A 21,232-nucleotide genomic window follows, 5' to 3' on the forward strand; every position below is an offset into this window, starting at 1 on the left:
ACTAAGCACACGCAACGCCTGGTACATAAGATGTCACGGAGAGCCTACTCGTTTCAGACTCCCACTCCTCTTTAGGTATGCAAACCCCAACTAAGCACACCCTTCTCCCTGTACCAGACCCTTTGCAGGTAGGCGATCTCTCATGCTCAATAAATAAGATGCAAATAGCCAAGCCCCAGATCACACAGCCTATGCCTTGCACATACATTTTCAAGCAGAACTCACTCTCTCTAGACACCAAAGCACCATTAGGTGGTAATGTCACTACTATGCACATCCTTCACCTCTCCAAATCACATTGGATGCTCAAGCCCCAACTATGCACAGCCTTCGTCTTGCACAAAAGTCTTCAAGGAGAGTCAGTTCAAGATGTTGACCCATGCATACATACAAAGCCCTGCACAATGAAGGACCAAGCAGACCAGCATACATCAACAAACCTCCACCAACCGACCAGACACCTACGATCTGCCTCCATCTCCCTCAAAGACACCCCCGGATCCACCATAGCACTCCTTCTCACACCTGGCAGCCAAAGCGTAGAACAATCTGCCCCTTCACCTCAGAACTGCCTCATTACTCCAGCAATTCAGGAAAGGACTCAAGAGCTGGCTGTTCGCATGAACAGACCACCACAAAGCAATTAGCAACTCCAATTCCTTGAGACCCTCATGGGCGATTTGCTGTGCTTTACAAATCCATAGTGATTGGTTGATTGACGCTGTCCAGATACCAATGCCCAATTAGGGGGCTAAGACCTTGCAATGTATAGTCGATGCCATGTACAGATGACTTCACAGAGAGTCCATTCCCTCCACACATCTACTCCCATTAGATTGACAAGCCACTACTATTCGCACCCTACGCCTTCTACAGAAGTCGTCACTTATAACCTACTCTCTTCAGACAGTCACATGCCATTAGGTGTGTTAGACCATACGGCACACATTCTAAACATTGTACACAATTATTTACTGAGAGCCCATTCGCTTCTCACACCTACACCCAATTGACCCTGCTAGCCCTCACTATGCACACACTCAGGGACTTGTAAAGTGGTCTTCACAGAGAGCCCACTCTCTCCAGGTCCCTACGCCCCTTTAGGTGGCTAAGGTCATTCAACGCACAGTATAAAACTTGAGCAGAAGATCTTATGGATAGCGCACTTCCTCCACACTCCTAGACTCCCATTAGGTAAGCAGGTCGCTACTACACACACACCCTGAGCATGTTGCAGACGACCTCATGTATAGCTCTTTTCCCTTAAAGGGACACACCTCATCCGGTGTGTTAGCCCCTACTACTTACAGCCTATGTTGTAGGCATTTTATGTTGAGAGCCCACGCCTTTCTCACACCTACTCCATTTAGATATGCTAGCTACTACTACGCACACCCAACTCCTTGTACAGAAATATTCGCAGAGAGCGCACTTCCTCCACATACCTACACCCCATTAGGTAGGTAAGCCGCTACTATAAATACCCTACGCTGCCTTCTGCATGGTATAACTGTTGATTAGGATCTACCAGAAAGTAGACTAATGAGTTTAATATCAGGTATGCATTGCAAAAGTAACAAAAACACGATGGAAAGGTTTTCTAGCTGTAAGATAGATCTGTTGATAAGTGTGCTTTGATTTTATTCTAACCCATAACAATAGAGCAGACGGCTGTAGAATATAATAGATTAGAATAGAATAGAAAAAAGAATATTGCTGTAGCAGACAATTATCATACAGAAACATAAAGACACATACATGACAAACAACATGAAATTAGACTAGGCGGTTTTTAAAATAACTTTTTTTGGTGGGTTTTCAGAACTATTCTATATTTTTTGGGTGATGTTTTAAACAAAAAAAAAAGACTTCTTTCCAAACTGGTGTACAACCACTAATTTAATCCGAGGTAGATTGCTCCCCAATGACATTGATTTTGTTGCACTTTGAGCAGTATGTAATCATATTCTTGCATTGTGGTACAATGTTTTGTACCACTTGAGTAACTTGTTGTGGGATCGTCTCCTGGAGCAACTGATGGTCCAGCTGTAGAGGTGGAAGCTTCAAGAGCCCTGCATTCAATTCTGTTCTTGCAACCTCTTGAGGATAGATACTGTTCCATATGTCTGTGGCTCCATTTTAGTATTTCTTCCCTGTGCCCCTTGAGAATTCTTTTGTTGCAAAGATTGTACTTAGCGATGTTGCTGTCACCATATTTTTCCCTGACAGGATAGTGAAGAATTTATTTCCACATCACTGACTCTTTCTTTGGTGAGGGATCCTCCTCTTAGAAATCTGTCCCCTCCTGACACCATTGCAGGCATTTCCGTTGGAAAAATAGCAATACATTGCAAAAAAAGGGGACAAAGGCTCAACACACGGCCTTCACAGACAACTGTTATTTCCATATTATTTTTGACGGGTGGGATCTTCCTGTAAATGAAGAAAGACAATGAATTCAACCAATCACAAATGTTCTATGTGTGTGTCAATGGTCTTGCGGTACTCCTCTCGTAGTACTCCTTCAGGTCAGAGAAACATAAAAACAAGGCAATATTTACACAAAAACACTCAAGAGATCTTTATGAACTGGCAGATGGAAACCCTCCAGGCTCAAACGTTAATAAAAATGATTCTTTAATACTAAACACAAGTTTTTAGGTTTTACAACCCGTCTCATGGTAGCACCCAGAGACCTGAAATTGAAAGTAAACCCATAGTGAGTTTCAGCGTGGGCTTAAGTGTGAGAGTCTCACAAGAGTACCAGGGCACCTTTGAAAGGAAAACAAAATGTACCTGATAATATGTAATAAATACAATTAAAAAAATTTAAACAAAAAACATTATATTACTTTTAAGTTAAAAACAAATTTGTTTACATTGCAAAAATCGTCAAAATACACCAAAACAAAATGAGAAAACGATATTACAGTTAATAAAGTTAATAACATCTTACTTCATGTTTAAAATAGGCATTGAAATTCAGTGAAAAATACAAAGTCAAAGTGAGGTTGTAGTTAGGTATAGGAAAAATCCCTAACATATGTTACATAGTGTGTTTGAGAGTTTACAACGCTGTGTAAAGAGGTGCTTGAATTATACTAATTTGAAGGTGGTGCATACATTATAAAATTAAGATATAACTCTAACTTTAGATTTTCTAATATTTGTGTAGTTCAAGTTTGGTTTGTATGGAAAGAATACATAAAGATAGTAATTTGTAGATGGTGCGTAAACTATAAATTTAAGGTATAGCTACAAAGTTAGAATTTCTAATGTTCGTGTAGATTAAGTTTGGATTGTATAGGAAAAATAAATAACATTTTGCTCTACAACTAGGGGTGGGCAGAATTTGTGTAGTCACGTTATGCAAAGCTCCACGGAACGGTAAAAAATCTCCACGAGCATGCAGAAATTACCCGAACACGTGGAATTGCTTGTTCGCGATGCTTTTTTCCTGTTCGCGAACGCTGTTTGCGTGCTCGGGGGAAATATCTTGCGAACACGCATTTTGAGAAAACGAACAAGCAAATAATTCCGCGAAGCTGTGGAATGCAGAATTTTGTCCAATTCCGCGTTCTTCGCAGAACGCGAAATTACCCAAATTCTGCGAGCGGAACGGAATGTACCTCCCAGGCCTAACTACAACTAAGCTTTATCCTTTGTTTATTTCACTGAATTTCTATGGTTTTTATTTGTTAATCAAAATGTGCTTCCAATCGCAGATTGGAGTGTTGTCAAGTGGAGTGTCATTAAGTGGAGTGTTGTAGAGTAAAGTGGACGAGAGTGTCATAGTGTGTAGTGTTGTACAGTGGAGTGTCATAAAGTGGATTACAGTTGAGTACAGTGGAGTGGAGTAAAGTGTCATAGAATGGAGTAGCATAGTGTGTCATAGAGTGGAGGGCCATAGAGTGGAATTACATGTTGCAGAGTGGAGTCGCATGTGGTACCGTAGAGTGCTGTGACATACAGTTGAGTGATGTGTTGTAGAGTTCAGGGGAGGGGTGTGTCATAGAGTGGTGCATCGTAGACCGCCTTAGATTCGAAGAGTGTAGAGTGGAATGGCATACAGTGTAGTGGCATGTCGTAGAGTGGAGTAGTATGTCATTGAGTGGAGTGCAGTGGAGTGGCGTAGGGTGGAATGGAGTGTCATAGAGTTGAATGGTGTTTTATACAATGGAGTGCCATACAGTGGAGGTCCATGTCATAAAGTGGAGTGGCATCTTGTACAGAGTCGTAGAGTGGCATAGAATGTATGGCATACAGTGGAGTAGAGGGTTGTGGAGTGCAGTGGCAAAGAGCGGAGTGGCGTGTCATAGAGTGGCGTGTTGTGCAGTGTTGTATAGTGAAGTACATTGGCGCAGAGTGCAGGGGCATAGAGTGGAGTAGAATGTTGTTGAGTGGAGTGGTGTGGTGTAGAGTTGAGTGGTGTCTTGTGAAGCAGAGTGGAGTGGCATGTCATAGAGTGTTGTGCTATACACTGTTACAGTGGAGTGGCTAAGAGTGGAGTAGTAGAGTAAAGTAGTCTGGCAGAGTACAGTGGAGTCAAAGAGCATGTAGTAGTGTAGAGGGAGCTGCATAGAGTATCTTACAGCAGAGTACAGTGCAGTACAGTGGCATACAGTGGAGTAGAGTGTTGTAGAGTGGAGGGGCGTAGAGTGGAGAAGAGCTGAGCGACTTAGAGTAGAGTGTAGTGTCGTGGAGTGTTGTAGAGCAGAGTAGAGTGAAGTAGAGTGGAAGGGCATACAGTAGAGTAGAGTGTTCTAGAGTGGAGTGCTGTAAAGTTGAGTGAAGTATCATAGAGAGGAGTGTCGTACAGTGGAGTGTCATTGATTGCAGTCCCATGGAGTGTAGCGTCAATGTGTACAGTCTCGCAGAGTGGCATAAAGTGGAGTAGAGTGGAGTGGCATATAGTGGAGTAGTGGAGTAGAGTGGAGAAATGTGCCATAGAGTAGAAGGGAGTAAATTGGAGTGCAGTGGCATAGAGTGGAGTAGAGTGTTGTATAGTGGCATAGACTGGCATAGAGTGTTGTACATTGCAGTGCCGTGGAGTGAAGAACAGTTTGGTAGAGTGGAGAGGCGCAGAATGTTGTTGTGTGTTGTAGAGCAAAGTAGAGTGGAGTGGCATAGAGTGCAGTGTTGTGTCATGGAGTGCTGTATCATAGAGTATTGTGGTATACAGTGTCGTGGTGTAGAGTGAAGTGGCATACAACTAAGTGGTGTGCAGTGTCTTGCCATAGAGGGGAGGGGTGTAGAGTGTCGCGTTGTAAAGTGGAGTGGCATAGAGTGGAATAGCATAGGGTGTTGTGGCATAAACCAATGTGACATACAGTGTCTTGGCATAGAGTGCAGTGGCATCGAGGGCCGTAGAGTGGAATAGCATAGAGTGGAGTGGTGGACAGTGGAGTGGCAGAGAGTGGAGGGGCAGGTCTCAGAGTACAGTGGACTGGCATCGAGTGGAGTGGCATAGAGTAAAGTGGTGCAGAGTGGAGTGGCATAGAGTGGAAGAGCGTAGAGTAGAATGGCATAGAGTCAATTGGGCTGCAGTGGAGTGGCATGGAGTGGAGTGGCATAGAGTGGAGTGCCATAGAGCAGAGTGGCACAGAGTGAAGTGGTGTAGAGGAAATAGCATGGAGTAGAGTGGCATAGAGGTGCCTAGTGTACAGTGGAGTGGCATACAGTGGAGTGGTGTGGCGTAGAGTGGAGTGGAGTGGTGTTGAGTGGAATAGAATGAAGTAGCATAGAGTGGGATGGTGTGTCATAAAGTAGAGAGGAGGGGCATAGAGTGATTTTTCATTTCATGTCATAGGGTGGCTTGTTGTATAGTGTCTTACAGTGGAGGGGCATAAAGTGGGGTGATGTAGAATTGAGTGGCATAGTGTGGAAAGCATAGAGTGGAGTGGTGTAGAGTGTTGAGCCGTAGAGTGTTGTGTGATACAGTGTTATGACATAGAGTGTTGTGGTGTAAAATGTGGTGGCGTACAATGTCATAGCATAGAGTGGATGCTGTAGAGTAGAGTGGAGTGGCATAGAGTGCAGTAGAGTGGCATAGAGTTGGGTGGCATAAAGTCAAGTGGGGTAGAGTGTCGTACAGTAACATAAAGTGCATTAGAATGTCGCAGAGTGACATAGAGTGGAGTATAGTGTTGTAGAGTGGAAGAGCATAGAGTGTCATAGGGTATAGTAGAGTCTCGTAGAGGGGAATGTCATACAGTGTAATGGCATGTCGAGAGTGGAGCTGGGTGGAGTAGAGTGGAGTAGCATGTCGTAGAGTGGAATGGCATTGAGTGGAGTGGATTGTTGTACAATGGAGTGGTGTGTCCTACAGTGGATTTGGTTGTCATAGAGTGGAGTGGGAAGTCGTACAGTGGTGCGAAATTTTATACAGTGGAGTAGAGTGGTGTACATTGTAGGTACATAGAATGGAATAGAGGGTTCCAGAGTGGACAGTGTAGGGCCATGTCATACAATAGAGAAGAGTGGTGTGTGATAGAGTGGCGTGGTGTCTTAGAGTGGAGGAGAGTAGATTGCAGTGGCATAGAGTGAAGTGGGATGTCAAAGAGTGGAGTGGTGTGTTGTAGAATGGTGTGGTGTAGAGTGGAGGGGCATAGAGCGGAGTGGCATGGGGTCAAGTGGAGTGGATTGTTGTACAGTGGAGTTGGGTGTCGTTCAGAGGAGTGACATGTCATAGAGTTGAGTGGCAGTTCATGTGGTAGACTGTAGTGCGAAACTGACTGAACGCATTCAGCTGAAATTATTCAGGAATATAGATTAGGGGGTGTAGTGGTACCTTTTTGGTAGTAGATCTAAATTGGTTCAGTAGTTTTAAAGTTATAAGGTGTGATTCACCAAGATAAACGTTCACTTTTTTGTGAGTTTATGATTGTTTGCTGTCAGCAAAGATATTTTATGGGTAGCATCTATACAACTGATGGAGTCTGCAAACATAAAAACACACGCACTACACATGTAGCAATATGTTGTGCCGCAGTATACCGTAGTAATTTTGTGGTATACCATTGTTCATTGCAATAACAAAACAATATATGAGTGGGTAATGCAAGCCCTTACAAAATTAAAAGTCAGCCATATTCTTTAGACAATACTTAGTCTGAGTTCTTTATTTTAACTGTAGATATAGTTTACTGCTGTTTTATACATGGATAGGAATGAATGAGTCAGTTTATATCTAAGTGTGTAAAGGTAGATAAAACTTTTTAATACTTTATATATTTTAAACAAAGTATGCAGAATAACATGGTGCTACCTAGAAAGTATCACAGTACTTACAGAAATTTAAAAAAAGAAAGATGTACAAATTTAAAAATGATCCGGCCCGAGTGCGGACATAAAGATAGTACTCGTAAATGCCCTTCATGAATTCCCTAAGTCGTAAACTTAGACGTTTGGTCTAAGTTTAGACCAAACGTCTAAATTTACCTTTGTGAATTGTGACCATAGTGTAATTCACAGAGTGTAATATGCTATTTATTACCACTTTTGATCTTGGCAAGGGGCCAGGACTCCCATCCCTCAACAAAGGTAATAATTAGCATTGTGTACTCTGTGTATCTGCATATATGTTTTATGCGTGGCATTTTTTAATCTTTATTTGTTTTAACAAATACAGATAAAACATTTAAGTCAATGGGTACTGTAACTGTTGAAACCTTTAACAATCTGTTATCTCAGGTCTCATCTGTCACTCAGCGGGCCAGGTTCATGTTTCTTTAGCTTTATCTTCATTTGTCTATCAGTTCCTGCAGCAGAGACACTTCTGTCGTTGACTTGTGACTCTCAGATAAGCACTATTGTGAATTTTATTTTACAATTAGTTCTTCCTGAAGCACGTGGGGAATCCCTTGGATAATTTCCTCTCTATAAGCGTAAGAGTGTTGGTTGTAAATAGATGCTAATCAAATGTGTGCATTTTACTCCATTTATGAAACGTATTCTTTGATTTAAAGATTGTATTTTCAGGCAGAATTCAATAATAGCATTAGGATTGAAGTGATGATGTATTAAGATGGAATTAAATAGTACATGGGGAAGGTATACATCAGAAGATCGCTGTAGACAGCCTATGCCTCATATTGAGGGTTCACAAGAAGGATAAGTAGATCTCATTTATGGTCTTCTACTGATTGGCAGTAACCAGTTAACACAAATCATTATGTTTTTTCAGCGTAGACCTTCAGTAAAGTACAGAAAGCACTTGTCATCTTTTAAGCGGCTCTACCTTAAAGTCACTTCTAGATATTTCATCCAAGGCATAGTGCTCTTTGCCTCAAATGTCCTAAAATGTAGATGTTTTCTCCTCTTTCAGGGATATGAACTGACCCTAAGTGACCAGCATTTTGGCATGGTACAGCGGGGAAGTAAAAAGGAAATGCCATTCACAATCCGTCGCATGGGCATCTACATAGCGATTGATAGCCCCAATGGACCAGTCATTATTTGGGACAGGAAGACCAGCATCATGATCAAGCTCAATTCAAACTTCAAAGTGAGTATTATACAATTAGAGGGGGGTAGGTAGAGACCATTTGATCTAGAGGTCGAATGTAAAATCTGCAAAAACGCCAAAGAGGATTCCGCCAAAGTAATCTATTTCATACAAAACACACTAGCAAGCATTCCACAGACTGCTGCTGACTTTACCCAGGAACACATAACTATATTGCAGCTATCTGTTTCTTGAAAGGGGAACTCACCAGCTCAACACAAACATCCATTTACTATCAACTAATGCACAGCAAGGAACTTCATTGAGCCCATGACACCATTACATTGAGCAGTTGTCATTAATTTTTGGCAATACATCACATACACAAATTCATTGTTCACTGAAAAGCATCTACACACCACAGTCACCCACTCACTTTTCATAGGTGCACACTATTACACCACTGACATCCATCAGCTATTCACTTGAATCTATAAATACAGACAGCATCTACACACCACGGTCACCCACTCACTTTTCATAGGTGCACACTATTACACCACTGACATCCATCAGCTATTCACTTGAATCTATAAATACAGACAGCCCCTGGACGTGCACCATGATTTTTGCAGATGTCCCCTTATACAAGGATGTGAGGACACTGAAACTTAGTGGAAGTTGATTACGGTTCAGGGATATAAGCCGTTTTACTTATAACCTGGGGGGGGGGGGGGGGGGGGGGAGGGAGTAGCCTATGTCCCATTCCCCAGAAACTTGCACATGAGTTTTATGACAATTAAACCATTTTGGGGTGAGTGTTGTAGCACTACAAGATTGTCTATCTCCTTGTGTATACAGACACTTCTGTGTTGCTGTTAATGGGGAAGAGCGTCAGCGACCCTTTAGATGTCAGTTGGGCTGTGGAATAATACATTTGGGTGACTGCCAGTCAGCTTCTCTCTTCCTGAGTACCTGAGTTTCCCCTCTCAGTGTCAAGATGCCCGCTGCCTTACTTGGAAGAAACATTTGGATTGAAGGGGTCAGTCTCTGAAAAGCTCATGGGCGATTGGATCAGTCTGCTGACCTGGACTGTCCTAGCTTCACTGTGGTGGTCGTGCTTAGTGCTTGGAGGGAGCATGGCTTAGACAAGGAGAGTGATGGTGGTGTAGCTCATCCAGAGCAGATGTTTTTTACTGATGCTTGGGTTGTGGAATTACCAGTTCAGATGCCTGACCAGTCAATATGGCCTTTGTAACCCCCGCAGCACGGTTTTAAGTTGCTTTGATACTTCTGAATGGCGAGGTAGAAAAGAAATGTGGATTGCTTGCTAACCCAGATGGGAGTCTCCTGAAAGAGGATGTCACCAAAACTAACCCGTGCTGGCGCGAGGGAGTTATTTTGATGACTTAACGCTTCCAGAACTGATGTCTGGTACTCTCATATGAATCAGCAAACATTGGCATAAATGACATTTTGTACAGTACGAATTGAATCTGTAACTGGAACGGGAAGGGCACAAATATTCCAAACAGAGCCTCACTCAAGATGGCACCACCACTTGCTGAACATACAATTTACAGAGGAAGTTATCTATGTATGATCCCACATCACCCTGATTTCTGCGGACAGTGAATCCTGGCACATCTTAAGTAGGGGTTGGCAGAGCTCGCGCAGTTTCAATCTGTGGAAATCTGTGAAGTTACATAAAAACTCTGCAAGATTCCAAGGAGATCCGCAAGCTGGCAGAATAGGCACGTTGTGCTTATTTTTAGCGCTGGCTGCTTGTTCTGCACTGCAAAATCAGCATGAATAGCACCATGCGTCGCACCAGATGGCACTGGTTCTTTGCTGCCACTCGAGAAGCTCTTCTATTCAAGCAACATTTTTCTCACCACGAGCTGCAGATTTCTCACCGCAAGCGGCTGCATGCGTTAAGAAAATCTTGCCGGGTGCCGTCCTAGAGCACAAAAATCGTGCTAGGGGACTCCAATACTCGCACTGACTTTCCTGCTTAATGTTGGCGAGCCGTGCATGAGAAAAAACTCAGGCATGCGGCAGTTGGCAGAGTTTTGCTGGAACTATGCTTTTCAGGCTTAACATGGAGTGGCAAAACTCCCTGATCTCCGGCAGAGCAGTGGAATTTATTGCCCGCCCCTAATCTTAAGGTGAGATTGCATAGTGCTGTCTAGTGCAGAAAAAAGGTTTGTCACTAGGACCCAAGTAGCCACCTAGACTTAGAGACCTAGATTCAAAAACCTTACAAGCCTGTTCTAAGAGGTTACCAGTCTTGGAGTAGACGTGTCCATGAATACTTCATCAAAGTGAGAAGTGGCCTCCAGGGACCTCCACTTGTTCTGCACATGACTGCCTGAGTTTGCACTCACGTGCCTAGGTTATCTTCAGGGAAGCAATGGGCTCAGCAAACTGTCGGTCACTAAGGGGAATCCTTTGCATTTGCAGTCACTGTGTCAGCATTGGTTCTTACTGAAGGTGCGCACCCAGAGAAGCCTTGATTTCTTCACCCTAGTATCAAAACAGCTCCTGCTAGATATAGCATCCACATACTCTGTACCTGCTCCACATTATTGATCTATATATAATGGCAATGACAAATAAATTAAATCAAGCTGAAAAACCATAAGACAGATCCTCCTAGCCTTAGTACACTTATTATGGGCAAAATTGATATAAACACAACTATGGACGTGACCATAAAGAAATTAGCAGAGGTTCATGACCTAGCCTAATCCCCAAAGCTAATACAGGCACTATACAGAATGAAATAGCAGCAATTAGGCTCAATATGAAATCAATCAGCAGAAAAAATTACAAAAGCAGAATATTGAATCAGCTCCCTTGAGTATTCTGCAGTTGTTTCAAAAAGGGATATAGAAGAACTAAAGGCCAAGACAATAATTCTACAGAGAAGCATTTCCCATTTGGATGACCACAACAGACCTCCGAATCTTTGGTGTACCAGAAGGAACGGAGGACCCAGCTGGTTCCTGTTCTGCTTTACTAGAAACTTGGCTACCTAAAATAACTGGAATTCCCTTTACTAATCACTTAAAGTTTGAAAGAGCCCAACATGTGCCTGCTTTCAAATCTCCTCACAAGGGCTGTCCAAGACCCATAGTCCGCAAACTCTTTATGCTATCAACAAGATGAAATGATTCTAGACTATGTGAGGAAAAACAACCATATTACCTGGAATGGCAAATTAATTACCACCTCTGATGCCTATTTGAAACCCACAGTTGAAGTCAGAAAAGGCTTCTTAAATCTACGTCCAAGACTGAAAAAAAAAACATACATATTTCCTTTGCCAGGCCCGACTAGGGGTCTCATTACGATGGTGGGCGGATCGGAAAACGGGTCCGACCGCCAGAGGTGCGGCAGTCCCGCGAGGCCAATTAGGATGCGTCCACCACCCTGGTGGTCGCACTAAGCATCTTTATCATTGCGGCGAGCGGTGCTGAAAGCAGCACCCGCCGCAGTGTTAAAGTGGCATGTTGTACATTGCCATGCACAACGTGACAGGCACCGCGCGGTGCCCGCCACCTTGTACGTGGCAATGAAGGGGGGTACCACCAAGTGCAGCCCCCCAATGGGGGCCCGCAACGTGTCCCCAAAGTGATTTACCGTGTGCCTTTCCATGGCAGAGTCTCCGCCATGGAAAGGCATACCCACCGCCAGCATCATAATATGGATACATGATTTACATCTCAAGCTGAGAACATTGCAGACTCTACTATGGATAAGAGTGCCCTGTGTCCTGAGGCCAAACGGGCAAGTCAATTGAAACTGCACAAGCCTACTATGTGGTAAACTACCTCATTGTAGACCTCACCTTGTCCTGCATATGGCACTATTATATGCTTTTCTTAATGTATTGGCAAAATATGTATGACAAATATCACTGTAGTAATGTCAACCCATACCCTGTACCTGTATTTTGTCTTAAGCCTTAAAAACTAATACAAATATTTAAAAAACCCTAACATTGTATAATACTCAGTAGGATTACAGCCCTAAAGATAGTTTCTCTAAACACAAAGGATTTAAATCACCTTGTAAAGAGAAGGAACATTTAGACTGTCTACACATACTACAAGGTGACATTGTTGTATTACAGGAAAGCAAGCTGGTTCAGAAACTGTCTCTCTCCCTTCAATGTAATGGGTTTGCTTTTGTTGCATGCTCCCCAGCAGTGGGGGAAATAAATGGTGTCATAACCTTAATTTCGAACACATCTAAAATACTCATGATCTCTTCAGCTGCAGACACTGACAGAAGATGGATTATATCCAAGCTGTACAAAAATGGAATGAAATTCTATGCAGCCAATATATATTCCTCCACTGGAGACCAGATTTCTGTTCTAACCTAACACAGGTTCTCCAGAAGATCCCTGATAATTCACTAATTATATCAGCAGGCAACTTCAGCCCCCTGTTAGACCCTACTATTGATAGAGACTCTTCCTGTCGATATCATACCCACAAATCTCATAAAATTATGATAAATCTCTCTGCTAACCTTGACTTAAAAGACACTTGCAGGTTACAACATCCTGACTCTAAAGACTATACATTTATTGATTTACTTATGATCTCAAACATCAATTGAACCTAGATTGGTCTCTGACTGCTCGTCTGTGGCTGACTTTGGGGCCAAGCCTAAAACCTCTCTCTGGAGACTGAATGAAGAGATACTCGTAACACCGGAAAACATAAAATCGATAAGAAAGGCAATTAAAAACATTTTGAATGACAACACCAAATCTGACTATTCCCCATTGACTAGATGACAAGCTTTTAAGGCCTTGATCAGAGGTACTCTGATACAAATTAGATTTATGATGAATAGAGAATCCAAAATTAAATTACAATCATAAGAAAAAGACTTTAAATCATTCAAAAACCTTCGTATTCAAGCAGAAGATGACTCACTACGTTCCTCCCTCACATAAAAAAATATGAATATCATAGAATCTTAAGTACCAGAGTGAGAATTTGGATTACCGAACAAAAAAGCCTGAAATTGTTTGAAACCAATAAAACTGGTCAAATGCTCACCTCTTACCTGAAATACGAACAGCAAAGAAATTATTTCTTTGAAAAACGGCCCTTCTCTCTCTCAGTGAGGAGGGTAAACTTGCTCTTAATTTCCCTATCTCTATGTCAGTGATATCTGATGCCATCAAGACCAATAGGAGCGGTAAGGTGCTGGGACCTGATGGTTTCTCAGCACCATTTTATAAGACATACAGCGATTTCATTTGTGGCTATCCACTTTGGCTCTACACCCATTTTGGAGATTCTGGCAAGATGAGTGGTACTCCTGCTGAAGCCATCATAAGAGTAATTTCTAAGGAAGGCAAAGACCCCCTCCTAACAAAAAATGACAGCCCAATATCTCTAGTAAATTTAGATGGCAAAATCTACACACAAATATAAGCCAAAAGACTTTGACAATTGCATTTCTAAATTCATTAATCCATCATAACTATGATTCCTGAAAAAGCCCCTCTCCAGTGATGATACTAGATTACTCTCTCATATAATTGTTTAAGCCTGTGATCTTACCTCCCCCACTGTTGGTATCATACTGGACAACGAAAAAAAATTCAACAAAGTAAATCAGGTATATCTCGAAACAGTCCTACAGAAATCCAATTTTCACAACTCATTTATCAAAATGGCTATGGCTTAATACTCAAACCGCAGTACTAGGGAATGGGTGGGAGGAAATATCTACAATATCTTCTCTCTTAAACAAGACACCCAACATGGTTGCCACTTGTCACCCTCCTGTTTCCTGCTAATTCTTGAACCCCTTTTGTATAACATTCAAATTATTGAAAACATAGTCAGTATGAAATAAAAACACCTGACGGTTAAGACAGCAGCACATGCGCCAAAGAGGTGACTTATCCCATTCAAGTATCAATGACGAGAATTGAGAAATTTTCTAGGGCTTCAGGGTATACTCTTAATAAGACAAATCTAGAGTAACTTTACTGAACAACCTAGGATCCAAGGAACTACTAGGCAGTAAAGGGTTCGTCTGACAACCACACCACATAAGATATCTAGGTTCAGAGTTTTCTAGCAACCTTATTGACACCATTAAGCATAGCAAACTTCTAACAATTATATAAAATTCACAGATTGTCTGTAGGGATAGTCCCCAAAACTTCAATCATGTTGGAGAAGGGTAGAAAGGGTGAAAAGGATAATTACATCTAAATTGCCGAACTACCTGATTACATGAGTTCTTTAAAAAATTGTGCTGCTAATCAACAAGTTCCTCTGGCAAAAAAAACTTAGAATCTCATTAAAGAAATTAAGACTCCAAGAGTCCTAGGAGGAGTTAACTTGGCAAACTTCAGAACATACCAGACAGCCATCCTTTTCAAACAGGGATTCAGTGGCTAACTCACATGACGAATACCAACCTCAATGGGAGGTGTTAGAAGAATGGATTCTTCCTATCGGGAGCCTAATCTCATTTTGTCCATGAATAAAGAAAGTCCCTCACACTCCAGACATATCCTGAACACCACTATAGCAGCTATATTGAAGGTTGACTGTCTTCCCCAACCCAAAAGCCAAACTAAATGGGCAAGCACTCCACTGGCTTGATTGGGCAAACCAGGCCTTGTTACTATTAGCCAGTTAGTGTCCGATAAAAATCCCTTGTACTTTGCTGTCTTTCAACATTTCTACACATTACACAACTTAATTTCTGCAAATTCTTTAAACTAAAAACATACATATGCAAACTAACCTTTGCGGACAAAGAACCTACCCTCCCACATTTTCTGAAACCCTCGCTAAGTGTGGACATGCAGTCTCTACAATTTACAAATACCTGCAACCTAAGTCAGTGAAACTACTAAAGAATGTGCGCAATAAATGGAAAGAGATGGCTTCAAACTTACAGATTTCTTTAATTGGCTGATGATTTAGATATCTCCATTTACAGACCAGTTCACCCCGGTCTTGGCACAAACCAAAAGCATGTTATTACATAGGATCGTCTGGACCCCAGCGCTACCAGCTCTACAAACTGAACCTTAGACAGTCTCCAACCAACTGTGAAATGAATGATAGCTCTGGCTACTTTCCACATCTGCTTTTCACCTGCCCCACCCTTACAAACGTTTGGAATTAAATCTTTAATTTCATCAAATCACTTTCTCAAAATCAACCACACTTGCATTCCCTATGAAAGAGACAAACCTCTTGTAAGTAAACTAATTCTTAGATACTGGAAAAGTACTTCCAATCTCAAGTTTGCCACTTTGCAGGTTTCCTCCTAAAGAAGCCCGTTCAAAATCCATATGGCACACATTAGGCAACCTCATGGCTAGCACACGACCACCTTGAACTAACGGCCACTAGATAACTATGGGATGGGAACTTATAGATTTACTCTATAAACTAGTGCTCCTTGGGGTCTCTCATTGAGGTTTATTCTCCCCGCAGGCCCTGATTAGGTGATCTTGGTACTGATCTGTTCAGCGCTACTAGAATATTACTTGAATATTTTTGCTCCAGGAATTATGTCTAAGCTCACTTCTTTTTATGTTTATCTCTGTCTAATCCACACAAGCATGTCACTCTTTGTGACACTCACTGTACTGGCTTCATTTTATATATCCTACTGTCAATATTTTCTGGTAGTTTTATAAAACGCAATAAAGTTGTTAGGAACAAAGAAAAATGCATGGTGCTTGGAGGTAACCTGACAGAAAATTGATGGATACTCCACAGTTGTCTTGATGTATCACGCAGACGAGGCAGAAGCAACATTCTCAGATTCTGTTAAGGAAAGAAGAGTATCTGACTATTGAAGCGCCTACTAATGCTGTTGGGGTGTGATTAATGGGGGCTGGTGCTTGTGACAAGTTCTAAAGGATTTTCAGGATTGGGATTTTGAGATTTTAATGTTTTCATAACATATTGAGTAGTGAAGAACTCTTATAGAAGGAACTTTAACTTTCTTAGAGCTCTATTGAAGGAACCTTGGCATAGCCTTGTTACAACCTCTTTAATGACGTCACAATTTCTGTCCTTCCTGTCTTTCTTTTCCCTTCTTAGAGCTGTGGTCAACTCAACAAAATCTCTACCTCAAAACATGTACCTCAAGGTCCCAGTCATCAGATTTCCACTTAAGAGCTCTTCCAATTAAAGTGCCTGAGCACCTTGGTGTGGCAAGGCAGAGAAGTAGCTCCTTGGAGTCGTGCTATGTTGTCCTGATTCCCCACTTGTACTTCTGCTTCAGCAACTTGCCTTGAGGGATACAGGGTGAGATGTGAGGTTAGATTGAGGTTTTTCAATATTCCCTGCAATATGAAAAGACCAGTAGTGCCTTTGCAATTCATGATGTAGTGATTAAATGCTCTACAGTGGAGGCTGCACTAGCAAATTAAAGCATCAGCTAGTCGTTACTCATCAGCTATCAGAATATCCACTATGGCTAGTCAACTTTGCTGCACATTCTATAGAGAAGCCAGGCCAGTTGAAAACATTACATCTCAAGACTTATTATGCAAAAGTTGGTCGCCGTCGCCACTACATTTACCACAGTCCTTTGGGGCAACTTGCTGGTGTGACGAGCAGTGTGCGACCTACTTTTGCACAATCTCAAGACTTATTCATGCTTTCAGTACTAATCTGAAAGTCTGAGGGTTTCCGTTAAGCTATATGGTGGGGAAGCAGCAGGGGAAGTAAAGGAGTATTTGTAAAATCTGTATTCCAATGGAAGTGACTTGTTGAGTCATTCTATGTTGCACCAGAGTAGATACAGGGTCAATCTGTTACATAGAAACTGTCATCCCAGAACAATGGTGCAGAATATCAGAGAGGGCCATCTTTGCCAATGTGGTGAGCGGGGAAAAGACAGACAGGTTGCTTGAAATGGATTGTGTGGTTACTCAAAGAGATTTTCCATTTCCTTTCTTCTCTATGTCGCACCCTGATTGAGTCAAAGCAGTCTTATTGTGTGGAAAACCCTTAAACACTGTTCATGAAGCACACTATATTGAGAGTATGGCAATACAAAAAGTCTGATGACCTGCTGCAAGAAATATCCAATTAGCCTTAAAGTGTTTCCTCAGCCTTCCTACCAAACATAGCTAACATGAGGTGGTCTTACAATCCTGATTACTCCTTGGACAAATCTAAGAATTCCTTTGAAAATTCGAGTGCCCGAATAAGAAAATATTTAGTCTCATTACCAAGAAACACTCACGTCTTCTGCAACACATGAATGTCAGTCCTCATAATTTTGTATTGTTGTTTTAACAACCACAGCTGCACAATTACCACTCATTCACAGTACACATACTCTGTGAAGCATCCCAGGCTTTCACTTAACATTTACCACTACCCACTACTGCTGTCCCCAATAACGTTCTTGAATTAAGTGTTGTACTGAAAACTGATGGCTTGAATTTCCCTGCTGCTTTTGAGGATTGTGTAAAATCCAATTACATTGTGAGTTATCTGAATCATCAATAGCATTGTTACTGTTGTGAGCACATACTACCCTATTGTCATACAATTTACATATAAGTCAGTAGTATATTTGACTTCATGTACCTATGGCTTGAAAATCAAGTGCTACAGGTGAGCTGAAGCACTCATTGTTGCATTTACTAAAGTAGCACTGAAAACCATGTCATTGCAGCCTGGGTGTGCAGTTTAAAAAATGCCATTTCAACCTGAGCAAATAAATCTTTTTCCAGGCCAAAACCTTCCTTTTTAGGTCGAACCTAGAGTCAGAGCATGTTATGCTCTGTGGGGCATGCCTTAATCCCACTCAGGTGTCAAAACACACCCAGCACTTTTTCATTGGTTGCTTGGTCTGTCTTCACACATCCCATTGCTTTCTTTGGTTAATTGTGTAGATTTTTCCCGCCTCCTGGCTGTTTTGCTAACACCCTGGCGATTGGTCCTGGTACTTGGATCCTTTCATTAGTGGCCATATGTTTTTTTTACAGGCTCACTTTACCACTGGATTCAAGCTAGCCTGGCTGGTGAGGGGTGTTACCCCAAAACCTGTCCCAGGATGCTTGTTTCCAGTCCAGGGAAGACCTGGCTTGGCAGTTCTTGCTGGACTGTTCCCATGAGGCACAGGGTCGAGACTGATTTGTATATGGCTGGGTCTGAACTGGGGTGGCGAAGTGAGCTAAAGAATGACAATGGATTAAACCCAAGTCGATGGCCGGACACTGAAACTTTTCAGACACCCACCCCAGTCATAATCTCCTAGTGTTTTCTTTGTTTCTGTGCACTACTGTTATGTCCTGAGGTATTATTTATTTATTAGTTGTCTCGTGCTTTACTTGCGTTCCTCGTGGGATTGTCCACGAGAGGGGGGAGATTCTAGAGTGTGTGGGAGTTAGATTGTATGCCAAGGAGATTGTGCGTGAGTGTGTACCTTGCTGCATGTCGGACAAATCTTTAGTCACCTTAAGGCCAAAATTAGGTGAGTCTTTCATTCTGAGGTTCTGGACTTTCTTAGAGTCCAGAGGTGTCAGGGAAACAACACCCAAAAGACTCCTGAGTTCCTTCCTGCCTTGGTGCACAAATAAACAGAGACACGGGCTTCTCGATGGTGGCGTCAGAGACCAAGGTTTCTTTACTGCAGGGACACAGAAGTCATGGGAACCACACAAAGGCAGAATCTAGGAGACTGTTCGAATTGTACAAAGTGCGTCGCTCCTTAAATACACCAAATATGTCTTCAGGCAGCATTGCAAAAATATCTTTCATGCCTAGCCCGGTATCCCAAACAAACAATAAACATATACCAAACGATAATTATTTGTAAGTTTCCAGTGTTCGATCAAGTCTTCATGTCAGTTTTCCATTCTTCGACCGATCCTCCCCATCATAAAAATTGTATCCTCCCCATAGTAAAAGCCCAGAAGGAGAGGAGCAGAGCCAGGTGTAAAAGATAGATAAGTAGGATAAGAGATGCTTGTGGGTCATAAACGGGCATGGCTACTGTCTTCGGCCTCCTAATCGTTATCAGGCCAACAAACACAAGAACCAGTATAGCAGGATTGGCCTCAGGCAAGGGAGGCAGCTTCTGCCTAGTCACGCAGCATCAGCTTCCTTGGACTAAAGCTTACGTGTCCTTAACAAGGTGATTCAGCCAGGGTCATTGCTTGTCCATTGACTATGTGAGGGCAAGAAACAAAATCGATGCCGTATCTAAAATGGATGCCATGAATTTACAACAGAATGCCCTATTTCTCAGTGCATCCATGCTCGTATCACAGCGAAAACACTGTCACATACTAAATGGATCATTTACGGTTCACTGGTACCAAAATCGTGTCAGTACTACGATACCGAACACACGGGTTTGGATCGCTACAGAACCTCAGACCGTCCTTTTGCCCTTACATAGGCAATAACTTACTCTACGTCAGAATCCATCTCTATATTCATCAGGTCACTGATATGTTGCTGGAGCATTATTCTATCTCGTGGCGTATCTCCTAAAACAGGTGGTCTTCTTGTGCATGTTGCAGCACAAAGGCCACATAAGGCAGGACCACACTGAACAATGAGACAGCATGAGAATAAAAATACCAACACAACGCCAATGACTATCAGAACCTTCCATCCCCACACAGATAACAGATTCCAGAACCATCCCATCAGTGACCAATCACCTTCGTCTACATGAATAGAGTCAGCGATCTTGTGTAACTTAGAAATGGCCTCATATACTGTTGGCGCATTATTTGGGATAAAGACACAGCAACTCGATTGGATCATCTTACATACTCTACCTTGATCTGCAAGTAATACGTCAAGGACCATACGGTTCTGCAACGTCATGAGGCGATCCGCTTGAAGCTCAGCTGTCAGGTTACTAAGGGCACCAGCAGTTTCAGTAATAGTGGATTCAACTACCCGTGTTAGTTGACGCAAGTTCCTACTATTGGCCATGGGCCCCCAGAACGGAAGGAAACCTTTGAAAAAGTCTCCTGCTTCTTGGCCAGCTGTATCTTCCTTGTCGAAGACACCTCTCACAACTCTAGTCTTGTGATAATCCGGTGCAGCAGTGTATGTCGGAGGTAATAGTCGGGCAATATAACATGAGCCTGAAAAGTCAGCAGGCAGCCATGTATATGCTCTGTCTTTGCAGACAAAATAGGTACCCTTAGCAGCTACGAATGCAGGGGAAGACTGTGATGGAAAAACGTACGTTTCAGTACAGTCACTCTTCCCTAGTCGAGCTCTCGGATTCCTCCCATTCCCTTGTAAACAGACCTGACCTTGGTGGGGTACGACCCAAATCGGAGTTGAGCTTTTACGCTTGTTCTCACCCAAACTAATGCCATACTCCGTAGCATTCCAACCCATATAAACTCGTAACTCATCCTTGGGAATAAACGGAGTGTTATTGACATCTCTAACCATGTCAGTAATTCCCTTTACCAAGGCTCTATTAGCAGAGTTATACCTAGTGGAACGCGGAGGTTGCGGGGGATAGGTCTCTAGAGCAAAGGCGAACATGGTCTGAAATGCCCAAAATGATCCATTATAACTAAAGGGCAGAACCAGATAGGGGATACCCTTGTTCATGGTATGTGGTATCAGACCACACACCCAGCAGTTCGTTGTATTTACTACTAGTTGGTGTTGGTGCAAGAGCTGAATGAAAGTGTTATTTATAAACTCAGAGCGTCGAGCTTGCTCATGTGCAGGAAAAGGGTGAAAAGAATGAAGAGAAACAACAGTCGGAGAAACA

General features: G+C 42.4%; 1 protein-coding gene across 2 annotated transcripts in view; it reads left to right on the forward strand.

Moving 5' to 3' along the window:
- LOC146860908 (uncharacterized) overlaps positions 1-21,232 on the forward strand; it is an 850,962-nt gene that overhangs the window by 404,542 nt on the left and 425,188 nt on the right. For both annotated transcript variants that reach the window (XM_085644903.1, XM_085644904.1), the window contains one exon: positions 8,327-8,506. In XM_085644903.1, the coding sequence (XP_085501029.1) occupies positions 8,327-8,506 (180 nt within the window). The remainder of the gene's footprint in view (positions 1-8,326; positions 8,507-21,232) is intronic.

The sequence above is a fragment of the Triturus cristatus genome, chromosome 3_1, assembly GCF_964204655.1.
Source record: "Triturus cristatus chromosome 3_1, aTriCri1.1, whole genome shotgun sequence".
Lineage (NCBI taxonomy): Eukaryota > Metazoa > Chordata > Amphibia > Caudata > Salamandridae > Triturus > Triturus cristatus.